This window comes from Aplysia californica, unplaced genomic scaffold, assembly GCF_000002075.1.
Source record: "Aplysia californica isolate F4 #8 unplaced genomic scaffold, AplCal3.0 scaffold00809, whole genome shotgun sequence".
NCBI lineage: Eukaryota > Metazoa > Mollusca > Gastropoda > Aplysiida > Aplysiidae > Aplysia > Aplysia californica.
In genome coordinates, this window is record NW_004798079.1 from 130,198 (window position 1) to 145,103 (window position 14,906).

Below are 14,906 nucleotides of genomic sequence, written 5' to 3' on the forward strand. Positions count from 1 at the left end.
GGGGGGGGAGACGGATGTATCCCACTCAGACCGACTTGGATTTCCAACAACGATGCAGCTCGTCTCCAAAGTGATCTAAGACTGAGTTGATGGAGGTGCAAAACACGTTCAGATTAATGTGAGGCAGTGTTGTGAAATGAGGCGCTCGTCAAAATAATGAAAATGAAGAAACTGACAGTTGGGTAATTTTTATCGAATTTTTGTTTTTTGGCTTAACACCATTGTTGTCCAATTAAAAACACTTTTTTTGGTGGATTTTACAAGAAAAACGTTGATTAAAGGCACAAAAAATATAAGTTTTCAGTTTCCACGGACTATCAAGCTACAGAAATAACCAAACGTTGGCGGCCTTGTTCGCGCTAGTTCTACCTTTGAAACCACTGACCCCACCTTCTTCAATCTCCAATATCTTGACTTCTATTCATCAAGATAGATGGGCATTTGTTCCGCCGATAGCAAGACAATTGGACAGGTTTTAAGATGTTACCAATAAAAACTCCAACGGCCAAGCATTATTGACCAGCGCCTGATTTCACCACGCTGTCACACAAATGTATACAATGGTATATGTGTCACGCACGACGCAGTGGAATCTGGTACTCGTCAAATTTTGGGCATATGGAAGTTATTTATATTATCTTAAAACCTGTTCATTAACTTTGCTTTTTTTGGTGAAAAAAGTATCCATATATATTAAATAGAAGTCGAAATGTTTGCGATTGAAGGTGGTCAGGGTTGCCTGGTTTCAGAAGTGAACCTAGTGAGAAAATGGCCACCAAAGTGTGGCGACTACCATAGCCGGAGAGTTCTTGGGAAACTGAAAATTGACATATTTGTGTGTCTTTAAACAGTGTCTTTCAGTAAAATCCACAAAGAAACGCGTTTTTAAAAAAATGGATATAAAAAGTGTTAAGCCGCACACAAAAAATTCGATAAATATTGCCCAACAGTCAGGACAAAGCCAATTTCTTTGATTTGACTATTTTGACGAGTGCCTGGTTTTACCACGATGCCTCACATACGTTAATCGTTCGTTGCAACACTGTAGGGTTACTCAAGAGACATGACCAATAGAACTGAGCCAAGTGAGAGAATTCCGTACTTGTACTAAGAGCCCTTCCCAAGGAAAGAACCCATCACCCCTGTATCTTCACGACTACGAGTTCGCTAGCTTAACTACGAGCGTACTAGACTACCCACGCCACATTCAGACAACATCACATCATTTTGTGAAGGTAATGTAAGGTAGGGCTTCCTGCGTCTGTTTCTAGTGTTGATAGGGGCGTCAAACCCATACCATTTCACCATTTTTGAATCTGTTTCTCTGACTGTTTCACAGAATGTCAGATTAGTTGGTCTTTATTTTCAAACCAGCGTGCAATTATCCCAATCTGTTTCTTAGTCTAAGCATTGAATGTTGTTTTCAAATTCATTTATTTCGATGTTTTCCTTACTATTTCTCTGGCGCTCACATGACCTTATGCTGTTGTGAGCGCCGTAAAACCCTCTACCAAAAAAAATTGCTATTTCTCTCAGTTTTCTCTAAGACATCCCCATGTTCACAGCAACACATGCACCATTCCCACCCCATGCTATTATTATCTACTTGAGTCCTTAAATTTTTGTGAAAACTAGGACTATCTTATCAGCACTGAAACACGTTTCTCATCAACAGCTTTCTAATTATTCACTATTGCGTCGGGATTTTTTGCCCATTTGTACTCCATAATACATTTATAGTGTCTATTAACTTTTTGACTACCAAGGCGTTTTCCGCGCTGTGACCAAGGCATTTCTTAGTCTTAGAATTTCAGAAGTACCCCTGTTCTTCTTTTGTGTCTGGTGGGCATAATTCCATCTGGAAGTAAGACATGTTATATACCAAAATGAAGGTAATTGAATGTAGAATGTTTTTAATCTAATAAATAAAAAATGAAAAAAATCATAAATCCAAACAAACATGGGAGGTAAGTGAACACAAGGTGAAAAAAATATAAAAAATAAACAAAATATTTTCAACTTACATTTCTCACAGTGTATAGCCGCTAAATCCAATCACTTCATGACTTAGTCATACTGAAGTATATCCAATTGTCTCTAACTGGGCCCAGTTTCATGCACAATGGTCAAGTATATACAAAGTTGTCGCACTTTTGGTGAAATCACTCACAATGAAAAAAAGAGAAAAAAACGCTGCACACACGCCCCTCTTTGCGAATCTTCAATCTCATCGCTGTCGCTGCTGTCCGACTCAGGTCTAACTTCATCACCTCCTACATCACTATCGGAAAGTACTGACAGTTCCCCATCAAACCTTTCCAAGGCTTTTGAAGCAGAAAAACGTTGTGACGGGGGGGGGGGGGGAACCTGATGGGTTATCAGCCATTTTTCCGTTGCTATACATGTAAACTAATTCGAGCAACACAGGGCGGGTCAAAAAAACATGAAAAAATGCCCAAAAAACAGAAGAATAAAACACATAGGTTGCGGGTTCGGGGGTTCGAGCTGCGGGCCCGACGTTGTGTCCTTGGGAAAGACACACACTTTACACGAATTGTCCCCACTTCACTCAGGTGGGAATGGGTATCCAGCTATAGACTGTGAAAGATCTTGTCAGTTTGTTAGTGTTTGAGCGCTTAACCAGCTGCTTGCACTGTAAGCTTTCCGGTAAACTGAGAATGTTTCTAAGTGTTCTATGGTCTGCTGGGGTACAAATATAGCGTAAAGCGCATAGAGCTTGCTTTCGAGTGGGGACATGCGCTATACAAATGCTATTTATTGTTATTATTATTGTTAAATTCAGTTTTTACTCTGCAGAATATTGGTCAAGGACTATTTCTTTCCAAAATGAACTCACCACCGCTTGAATAACTTTTTTAGTCCTTTCTTTTAACAGGCCGAAGAAACAAAGTCAAGGCGGGACCCAAAACAGCAAGCAGTAATCGTGAAATGTGTCAACTTAGAACTTGTCTTCTTTAGCTGTAACCTTCATGGGCTACTTGGTAGTCTTATAAAAGCTCAGACCTTGCTCACAACCCCTCTCAACTATGACGGTAGAGAGTAGCCGAAACGGAGGTGTGGATTCTACACGATTACCCCAAGACGACAGCTCGAAGAAGGTTTCGCATCAGAATGGAGAAATTTCACGTCCAGAAGGCGATAAAACACTCAATGAGAGACGTTTTTCTCAGGATACAAATGGTTTAGATAAGACAGAAGATGTACTTCTTAAACTTGATGATGGTCGTATTCAGAACAGTCCTGGCGGTCAGTCACTGGACAAGCCCGTGCCCAGGGCGGTGTCTGACACAAACCTCGCGTCCGATGCAGCTACAACGACACAGTGTGGCGACCAGAACAGACACCAGGGGAACCTGGCAGACGACAACACCCACGATGAAAAAGATTCTGCTAAAACTTTGTGGAGAAAGTCATCACGTGACGGATACTCCAGCCCCAGTAAACCCGCCAGAGACAGCGACGACGACGATGAAGACGGAGACGTTGAAAATGGAAACGACAGAATTTCCGAAGACCCCGTGCCATACGACAAAGGCTGGGCTTGGATGATCACACTAGGTAAGTCCTTTCCTTTCTTTTAGTGAACGGTTTTACGAGGGGAAAAATTGTTTTAAAAATTGTATCGGTTTATAGCCCCTATCAACACTATTAGGTTATTTAAGGGGCGGGACCTCCTAGTTTAACGTCCGTCTCCGATAGGACCGAGCCAAGAGGGAAGTTCGTGTAAAGTGCCTTTCCCAAGGACACAACGTCGGACCAAGCTGAGGCTCGAACACACGAACTTGCAATCTCACGATTACGAGTCCGGTAGCCTAACCACTAGGCTACCGACGCCACTTCGGTTTTACGGCACTTGGAACACAATAAGGTCATAATCGTGCCGAAAATTAGAGGTGTTACAAGAGAGTAGCAAAAGCAAAAAGAAAGAGAGACACACGACAAAGGCTGGGCTTGGATGATCACACTAGGTAAGTCCTTTCCTTTGTTTTAGTAAGTGTTTTACGGCACTTGGAACACAATAAGGTGATATTAGAGCCGAAGATTAGAAGTGTTACAAGAGGGTAGCAAACGCAAAAAGAAAGAGAGATCGGGACGATTCATGTTTGATAGGAAAGAATTAGTAAATCACATCAGAGCACCCGCCAAACATCCACTGAGTATGTCCGAAAATACAGAGAGAACATAATTATGCTATAAAAAAGCTGGCATAGACAAGCATGCTGATGGGAAACATGCAATAATATAATCGTCATAAGCCCAGGAACAGATTTAAATAGTGTTCTATTTTCATTGGAAACAAAAACACTAGTCTTAGCGTTGTGTACGAGTGTAAGTCAGAATTGTCCATGATTTGACACCACAGGCACTGTTTCCCTGGTTAGATTTGCAGAGAGAAATTTTACGACATCCGTTTCATATATTTATTTGTTTAGAAATGCCTCTAGTGTGGTGCTCCCTTTTTTTCTGTCAAACGTCTATCATCCTTATCTGTCCTTCTTTTTCGTAAGTAACACCTGCAATATTCGGTAGTTATATTTATTTGTGTTTCAAATATCGTGAAATTTTTACTCAAACTAAAATTAATATTGCTAAAAACTATCCCAACGTTTCACTTCACTAATTCCATACCTATCATCATCCATGCTCATCCCCACTCTATCATCATCATCATCTTCATCATCATCATCATCATCGTCATCATCATCATCATCATCATCAACATCATCATCATCATCATCATCATCATCATCATCATCATCATCATCATCATCATCACCATCATCATCAGCCTTTCTCAATCTTCCTTGGCAGGGTATGGCTAGGCCGCCAACACTCAACCCTATCCCATCCTTAATCTAACCTGTCACCATTGCATCTAATCAACGAGTAAAAGCTGATTCAAAAAGAACTTCACCTAACTTTCCCCCCTTCCTCTTAGATCGTTAGATGTCGAAGTAAGGAGCAATGCTCGGTGAAGGGCGGAATGGGTGGCTTTTTGTTGTAGAGGCTTTATTCTTTTGGATGATCCCTTTGACGTCATTCGGCCAAGTGTTATGTGATCTACCCCTGTGTTTGTAGCCTGACTCTGTTGTGTTATATGCTCGTGCGGATTCACCTTCACCTTCACCTATCCCGTAGACTGGATGTCCGTCGGGGCGCTTTGGAAGATTTTTCCACCAGCTTCCTCCTCTCCTTCCGGTCTTCAGTTTACCTGAGCGTGTCTTTGAGTTCCAGGCCTGTCCATTTCTTGATGTTGTCCTCCCAACTCTTCTTCGGTCTGCCTCTGCTCCTTTTTCCCTGGACGTTACCTTGCAGGATCATCTTTGCAAGGCCGGGTGAATGGGTGATATGTCCATACCATTGCAGTTTGCGTTTCATTGCCAGAGTGAGAAGGTCAGCATAAATATGGTCCGATTTCATTTTTGATTCGTTGTTTGACTTCATTATTTGTGGTGTGATCTTTGTAAGAGATACGAAGGATTTTTCGAAAGCATCTCATCTCCACAGCTTTGATCCTTCTTTCAAGGTCTGTATTCAAAGCCCAGGTTTCACACGCATACAAATTACTGACATGACCAGGGAACGCATCAATGCGGATTACTAATTGAAAAAAAAGGGGGGTGGACATTTTAAAAATAAAGCTCTTCATTAGCCAAATTCCAATTGAACGCACCAACAGTGATGACTACCGCTATCTACAAAATGAAAGCAGGCATCGGTGACCTATTTTGTCCCCAGGAGCATTTATCGTCCTGCTGCTGGTGCCCGGTTATCACGTGGTCATGTCCGTTATGCTGCTTGACATTGTGGATCACTACCAGACTTCCGTCACCATGGTAACTGTGATGCAGTCTCTCGCTTCACTGACTTTCTGCTTTTCTTGTAAGTACTTATTTTTTTGGAGCTGGGGTTTTTTTTCTTAAATATGATTTATAGCATGTTTTTATAACAAATTTTCTGTTGTTGTTGCTGTTGTTGGGTTTGTTGTTGTTGGTGGTGGTGGTGGTGTTGGTGTTGTTGTTGTTGTTGCGGTTGTTATTGTTGTTTTTGTTGTTGTGTCTTTATTGCTTTTATTGCTGTTGTTATTGTTGTTATTGTTGTTGTTGTTGCTGTTATTGTTGTTGTTGGTGTTGTTGTTGTTGTTGTTGCTGTTTTTGTTTGTGTTGTTGTTGTTGTTGTTGTTGTTGTTGTTGTTGTTGTTGTTGTTGTTGTTGTTGTTGTTACTTTTAGTTCTTTGAGTGGGTTTTTTTTTAACGTTTCCTTTTTTTAGGGGGGGTGGTCTGGGGTTGACGTTTAATGAGTCCCAGGAGAAAGGTGATGAAATTCGATTGATTTTTCCAGCATTTGTCTCGTGTAATAGGAGAACAGATATTCTACTAATACTACTTTGCGTCAAATACTTGTAGGTGCAGCATCGAACTATGAACAGGTTAGTTCTTAACTTAAATGACTTGCTTTTGAGATAGGTGTATTGCTGTTGATGTTTTATTAACTTTCAGCTAGAATCACAATCCATTCCCTCGAAGACAGAACACGATGTACCTCGATAGGAAACTGAACATTGGAAAAACGGTACTGCCAAGAAAAACCAGAAGTGTCCTTTGCCTTTTCTGACTCCTACTTTAGCGTTACGAGTATAAGAGTGGGGGTTGGCTTGTGTTCTGGTGTGGTTTACTCCTTCATTCCTGTCAGACATCAATTAATTGTCCCTATCCCTCCTCTTTCTTTTCTTTGTGTCATGTAATTAAGTCGCTTCAGTTCGTAACTGTCTAGTAAAACCCCTAATAATCCACACTAATATGAGCTTTTTGTATTTGAAGTGCCGTAAAAGTCCCTCCCTATCTAAACTATGGTCATCCTAACCATCATTACTCTTTCTGCTTCAGGTCAACTGTCGATGAACTTGCTCCTTCCTCAAACGTCTTTCCGAGTGACCACTGTCACGGGAGCGGTGGTCAACGCAGGCTGCACTTTGCTCATGACCTTTGCCCCCAGCATGGAGGTCTTCACATTACTGAACGTGCTCAAAGGTAAGTCAATAGATCAGTTATGTTACTACAGAATCACGTGATTTCTACAGCCGACTAAAACGATTAGTGATGGGAAATTCCGCTCGAATAAAGCGTCCGAAACGCGCTACGCTCTGAGTTTGTCAAAATGTGCGTGCCACGCATCATGACAGAACGCGTAACCATCCTTGCAGTTTTAACTAAAAATTCTATAATGTTACGCATTTCTGTCCGCGTTGAAACTAACATGGAAACAAAAAGCACATATAGACATCTCGTTTTATGTTGGTTTTATGATGCTAGGCCAAGAACTAATAAAGTTATCAGCCGAGGAAAAAACCCAGGGATTTTCGCATAAATCGCCATTCGCCGGGCGAGCGTGCAACCCCTTACTTCTGGGATCTTATTCTGGGGATCCGACCTGATGAAATCGAAACTAGATTGACAATATGGTCTTATGTCATCGACGTCCATGAGAGCTATTTAGTGAGTGGACTATCACAAAGTTAATACAGAATAGCCACAACTACGTTATTTTGGGGTGGGTTTTCTTTCCAAAACGTATGGTGCTATCACACAGTTGTTAGATTAACAATATGATCTATCAGCACATCAGTCTTGGAGTATAACTAAAGTGCGGTCAAAAATTCGTGGTCAAGCTTATCCTCAAATATCTCTTTAAGGTGATTCGATGTCGCCCATATTTTTGCACAGCAGTTTGTATCAATTTGTCTGAACTTAATCATATTTCCCCACAACAATTGAGGCTTGATTACAAAAAAAAATTTCAGAAATTTATACAAAATATTATAAATCTAAATCAAGCGAAAAATGGAATTGTTCTCAACACTTCCCGCTTCTCACACACATTTTGCATACGCATATGGCCTACGTCACAGCTCACCAATGATCCTTTCTTTTGGCAAAACTTGTAACATGAAACTAATTTTACAGTGAACACATTTTTTGCACTAAAGATTCTCGAAACATGCGTTCAATAAAGATGGTGTCACGATTAGAAAAAAAAGAGACGGGTTTGCTTTTAAAAGGAATATTGCCCCAGCAGTAAACTTTTTAATATCTGTAGAAACAACCCTTTCGGTTTTTTTATTAATATTTATTCAGGAATTTTCTAGAATACAGCCAACAGGTATTTACAAAAATATTGACCTGTTAATACAAGGTTAATGCAGTTTTGTCAATGTAATCATAATAATCATAACTAGTTTTAGATATTATCACGCTAATGTATGAAAGTATATTATTTTACGTTCATTTGTATTTTACTAAAAGTTGAAGGGTTATCTCTTACTAGAATACGAAATAATGAGCTTCTTTGAAAACAGTAAGGTTCTGCTTTTGTTTTTGTTATTTGGTTGGGGATTGTATGGATTGGTGGGAGTTTATTTGCTAAATTTTTTTTCTTTAAATTGATTTTTCTTTACTCTTGGAAACACCCACACACTGTTTTTCACTCAGGCATTTGTGATCTTTCCATATCGGAATCAACCTGGTGGGTGATTGGCGAGTGCTATGGACTGGTTTCCTCCTTCTTTCTCATCAAAAACTTCTATCTTTTTCATCCCTCTTCTTTCTTTTCTTTGTTTGTTCCTCTCTTGTAGTTAACACTTCGGATCTAATCTTCGGTACGAACATAATAATAATAATAATAATAATTGCCTTTATATAGCGCATATCCATGCTCAAGAGCATGCTCTATGCGCGCTTTACAACTATTATTACCCCAGCAGACCCTCTGAGAACACTCAGGAACATTCTCAGCTTCCGCAGAAGCATACAGTGCAAGCTGCGGATTTCACGCGCTCAAACACTATCAAACTGACAAGATCGTTCACTGTCTATAGCCGGGTACTCATTACCACCTGGGTGAAGTGAGGAAAATTTGTGCAAAGTGCCTTTCCCTAGGACACAACGTCGGGCCCTTGACGAGATTCGAACCCACGACCTTACGGTTGCGAGTCCGAGAGCCTAACCACTAGGCCACCGACGTGTCATGTTTATGTTGCACGTACTGTAAAAACGTTCTCAAAAACTAAACAAAAACTGAATTATTCACCTCTGACCTTTTCTCAGCTTTAGGTCAAGGCGGGATGGTGGCTCCGGCCTTGACCCTTGTGGGCCTGTACTTCCGGCGACGAAGGGCTCTGGCCTCCTCCATCTCTCTGCTGGGCGTCAGTTTCGCGTCCATCCTGGTCCCTCAGCTCACGGGCTACATCAAGGAGCAGTACGGCTTCTCCGGATGTTATCTGCTGCTCTCTGCTTACGAGGTTGGTTCTCATTTCTCAAAGATAGCAGCCAAAGAGGTTGTATATAATATAATATAATATATACAGTATATATATATATATATATATATATATATATATATATATGTGTGTGTGTGTGTGTGTGTGTGTGTGTGTGTGTGTGTGTGTGTGTGTGTGTGTGTGTGTGTGTGTGTGTGTGTGTGTCATATATATATATATTATATATATATATATGTGTCATATATATGTATATATAATATATTATATATATATATATATATATATATATATATATATATATATATATATATAAAATACACTCATTAACATTTTTAACTTCACACATTTTAAGAGCGTTGACCTCAAAACTATGCATCCAATTACTTTGAAATTTTTACACACATCAGTTTATTTAAAAATTGTTGGAACTTTAAACCACGAATTCTAAAAGATGTAGAAGTAGGAAAAACAATTAAAGAAATCTTTAAAGGCAAAGGAGTGAGACCTTATCTAATCCCACATGAAACAAATGAAGTACTTAGTGAATGGAGAGTGCAGAAACTGACCAACCCGCTCAATACCTTCAATTAACTGGAAACATTTCAAGAGACATAACTTCTACATCCGTCACGTTAACCAAACGTTCTGGAACAGCAGACTACGAATGCTGCAAACAATTATTCTTTTTATGAATCACTCGGTGGTGGCCCTTGTGGTCTACAGTACGGTGTTGGCCTCTCATTCAATAGGTCCCCGGTTCGAAACCTGACTTGACTCCTCTCTCCCTTACTCTCGACTCTTTCTACTGCTATCTTAGCTCTTTCTAATGTCACTCCAGGCTCCTTAATACTGCCACTTCCCTATTTCTAGGGTTGATAAGATTGAACACCTAGCCTTGTCAGATAAGGGTGAAAAATCTTGGTGGTCCCGAGTGGAAGATGCGCACATTAAACATCCCTTGGATTCAATTGTGTTCCTACCGAAACAGAACATTCTCACGTCAGTATAAAACCTTAACATAGAGTTCCTTTAAAATCGGTAAGTGGCCTGAAGGCAAAGGGCCGCGCTAAGTTGGAAAAACCTTTGCGTACTTAAAAATCAGTTACACCTCAGGCTGAAGAACCAGCAGTCGACTATCTCTGATGTCTTGCAGAGGAACGCAAAGACTGAGAGAAGAATCACAAAATAAAACTTAAATGTACTACTGAGAATGCTGATACCAAGATAAGACCCGTGATTTTAGAAATGTAGTTTGCGTTAACAGCTGACAGTGGAAGAGCGAATGCTATGTTCATCATTACAATGTTGATGGAGACGTGCGCTGAAATGCTGTAATATCTTTATCTACGGTTCATTGATTATTCCAAAGGTGTATTTTTAACCAAGTATGGCATGAATACTTCCAATCTATGTAAAGACAGCGAAACACTGACGGCCTTGGTCATGCCAAATACTGGCAAAAGTGTAACGAATCAGCCCCACGTCTTTCCACTCTGATGGAGTAGAATTAGTCATAATGGTGGAGTTGTGCTTCATATTCAGTCTGGCAAGGACATCTGTTCTTGATGTTGTCCACTGATATGAGAGAGACAAGTATGCTGTATTGCTGGTCTTTGCTACTGACACTATTGAAATGAGCTATTGACTATAACGCGTTGGGTTTGGGTTTTTTCGTCACCAGTAGTCACCTCCAAGCATCTTAATAATTCTTTCGGGGGCAACCCTATCACGTGCGCTGACATTATCTGTACTTCAGTCATTTCCCATTTTCTTTCTAATTTTGAACATTTTTTGTTTGTTTTTGTTGGGGGTTTTTTTACTTTGCTGTCACCTCTGGTTTCTATTGCTATATGGTGGGATTGAAGCACAAGGGGGCTATCCCGAAAAAAGCTGTTTTGAGAAAATCGAAGGTAAAGTTTTTTGGACACTTGTTCAGTTTCATTAAAAGAGAAGGAGAGTTTTCTCTATGACTAAACAAATATACACACCAATAAAACCAAACTTCTCCTATAGGTAGGACAATACCCACTTTTGGTGTAGGTCAAGATTTCTGGAAACCCCCGAAATCTGGGTAAGCCCGCTTGTCCGTTAAATCGACCATATACCGTTTTGAAATGCGCGTAAACGAAGCGGCATCACATGACCTCAAAACGACTGCCTATTTAATTGTTAGTCAAGGCAGACTGGGGGATATACGTCTCTACTCCGAGCTGATATCTCTTGTCTTCCCCTTGCACTCATTGGACGTCATTGTTTCTCCCTTTTGCCTACACTTTTTTCTCGCGAGTATTAAGACAGACTATGGTGGTTTTTAGATTTTTCCACACGTTAAAAACATGGGGCATGGTTGAGACTGCAAAAGTCCGCGAAAAGCTCATTTTCTCAAAAACTGGATATCGCTGGATCTCCCCTTGCACCCTTCATATATATATATATATATATATATATATATATATATATATATATATATATATATATATATATATATATATATATATATATATATATATATATATATACATAGAGAGAGAGAGAGAAAGAGAGAGAGCCCCCCCCCCTGCTCCCCCCCAGCTTCTAAAAAAAAAATATTTATTTACCCCCCTTAATTCCCCCCCCCCAGCCCCAAAGGTTTGAGGAATTTTCTCTTATATGTTTTCTTCTTAATCCCGCGCAAGTTTTTCAAAAAGCACCGAAAAGCACTCTCCGTCTGTTGGCTGGCCCCCCCCCTTGGAGGTTGTTAAGCGTCCCTGTGTGGGCACACGCAGCAGGCAGAAGATATTCGGAGACGTCTCCGGCGAGCAACCAGGAACTATTTGTAGACGCACTCTCGCACACAGATGCACTGTGTGGGGGGGGGGGGGTCAAGCTGCGAAGTTTGCTGCAGATCACACATATAGCCACTAAAACTGTAGGAAATTCAATTATTTTCAAGAAAATTTCAAACCTAACTGCAAAATATCAAATTATGGGTTTTTAAAAAAGGGGGATTACCCCCCCCCCCCCCCCTCACTGTAACCCCTCAGATTTTTTTACTTGGTCTAGAGGCAAAAAAGTATTTCGATTGATCTATCTCCGTCGGAGATGTCTCCGAATAGATACTGCGCGCGCAGCCCTCGTTGGTTTACGTGGGGGCCATCCCTACCACAAACTCTAGGACTATATATAACTTCTTTGATATCAACCTATTTCTTCCCATTAGGACAAGACACAAGTAAAATATCACCTCGAACATAGCGGGGATTACTCTCCCGAACCCCATGCGAAAGATTAAAATCCGTGAAATAGAACACAGTGATATACTTAGTACGTGTTTGATGCCTTTATTAACCTTACCCGCTGTTTTGGAAACCCTCCCACACCTTTATCAACACATTCTGTATTGGTTTATAAGAGACAAGAAGCATTAATAAAACCTAAACCTTTTTTAGATGTTTGAATAGCTTTGCTGCAACCAAAGTTTCCTATGGTTACTCTTCGGTGAAGAGACTAAAATTTGAATAAGGTCGATGAATGTTCGCTTTGAAGGACAAGCGGGCTAACCAGATTTCAGGGTTTCCAGAAATCTTGACCTACACCAAAAGTGGCCTTTGCCCTATCTATAGGAGACGTTTGGTGTCATTGGTGTGTATATTTGTTTGGTTATAGAGAAAACTATCCTTGTCTTTTGAAGAAAGTGAACAAGGGGCAAAAACTTTGCTTTAAATTTTCTCAAAACAGCATTTTTCGGGATATCCCGCTTGATCTTAAAAGCGACCTAATCAGTTTTTCAGTGACTTTGGGCTATTATAGAATTGCGATGTTACCAGTCCGCGAAATATGAACCATGATGTGACCAGGAAATATTGTACGTCGTTTGGACTGCACCATTCAACTCGTAAGATAATCACAAACAGGGATCTTCCATTCATTCATTCCCGGTCGCTCAGAATTATAAAACTATTACATATTGTTGCGCGTGTTGTCGTTATTTTCTGTATGCTTTTGTATTTTGTCTCTTGATAAAAAAATAGATTGTTGGGGTAGATCTAGATCTTTTTTTTTTTTAAACCGAAAACAAACTCCTCAATAAAACCAAAGCTTTAAGTGTTAAGTATCGTGCATGCTACTACTCTATCATATTAAATTGTACTACATCGTTATTGTATAATTTCCCCAGATGCAGGGCATTGTTGCTTGTGCTCTTTTCCGCTCCCTGGACAGCTACAGGCGACGAAATATTTCGTCAAAGCTCAGCGCCAAATCAACAAAAAAGACGAATGAAAAAGGCGTAAAACTGACACCTGGCGAGTATGAGTATGACGTCACGGTGGAGCTTCTTCCGGGGAACTCGCCAGAGGAGACAACTCAGGCTGTCATTCCAAAAAAGACGTCTTCTGATAATAATTTGGTTACGTCCCTTTATGAAGAGCATTTCTCAAAAACGTCATCAAAGAGGGAAAAGTTCATCACGAATCCAGCACGTTCTTATCTCATGCGAGACAATCAGAAAGGTAGTTCAATGACGATTTCTGACTTTTGCGGGCATAGAACCGAGGAACAATGTCACTGTGTGTACCGTATTCTACCTCAGGGAGCTTCAGACGATGTGAAGCAGGGTCAAGGGGACCTGGTTGCCAGCTCTGTACTCCCTGGGAGCTGTTCTGGAGACCTGACTCCCTGCCGTCGTCAAAGAAGTCAAACTGTGAATGACGCCATGGCAGATTTTGGGCGCGCGACACGCCATAAAAATCACCCATTCCCCCATGGCGCTGTGCAGCGAAAGGCCGAGTCTTTGGAGTGGCTTAGAAACCTAAATATTACACCAGTTCTGATAGCTAGCACCATAAGCATTTCAGACGGAAACTCTCACCACAGCAGCGAAGGAAAAGACCATAATCATCATCAATCGTACCCCTGCCAAAATGACACCACAAATTCCAAATTATTCACCAACTCACAAGCACATCCCAACAAGAGAATATCAAAAATTCCTCAAATTCTAAAGACTGTCATCAAATCCATCTTCGACTTCTCGGTTCTCAAGGACTGGCAGTGTTTTTCCAACTTGACCGCGTACGTCCTAGCCAGATGTGGCATGTTCATTGCTATCTATCTACCAGCCTACGCTGTCAAATCGGGTATTTCAGAAAGTAGGGCAGCCCTTTTGGTAACTATATACGGCGTTCTAGACATGTTCAGTCGAATATGCTTCGGCTACATTGGAGATTTCCACTTAATCCGTCCAAAATACATCATTTCCATTTGCTCAGCGCTTATGGCAATGTTTTGCTGTCTCGGTGAATTGTTTGACACTTTTGAGACTTTGGTGTTTTTTTCTGTGATGTTGGGAATTCTGGGAACGGTGACGCTGAGCCTCAATACCAACAACATTGTGGATATGGTGGGCATAGAGAGACTGGGAGCTCTGCTGTCTCTAGGGAGTTTGCTGCTCTCGCTCTCTCTTTCTATGCAGTTTCCTCTTTTAGGTGAGTCATTATCGTCATTGTCTTCGTAATCATCATTATCATCATCTTCAATAGCAGCAGCAGCTTCATCATCACCATCATCATATTCATCACCATCATCATCGTCGTCATCATCGTCAGCAGCAGCAGCAGCAGCAGCACCA

At 40.7% G+C, this 14,906-nt stretch overlaps 2 protein-coding genes across 2 annotated transcripts; both read left to right on the forward strand.

Annotated features, from left to right (window-relative positions):
• Positions 1–3,047: 3,047 nt before the first annotated feature.
• LOC101860052 (monocarboxylate transporter 14) lies at positions 3,048–10,487 on the forward strand. The gene is made up of 5 exons (XM_035972709.1): positions 3,048–3,579; positions 5,761–5,904; positions 6,909–7,052; positions 9,126–9,319; positions 10,401–10,487. Exons 1-5 carry the CDS (start codon positions 3,048–3,050, stop codon positions 10,485–10,487), a joined length of 1,101 nt encoding a protein of 366 aa, XP_035828602.1.
• A 2,950-nt stretch (positions 10,488–13,437) lies between these two features.
• On the forward strand, positions 13,438–14,792 carry LOC118478670. The gene has a single exon (XM_035972710.1). The coding sequence runs from the start codon at positions 13,455–13,457 to the stop codon at positions 14,790–14,792; it is 1,338 nt and encodes a 445-aa protein (XP_035828603.1). The 5' UTR covers positions 13,438–13,454.
• The last annotated feature ends 114 nt before the right edge of the window (positions 14,793–14,906 follow it).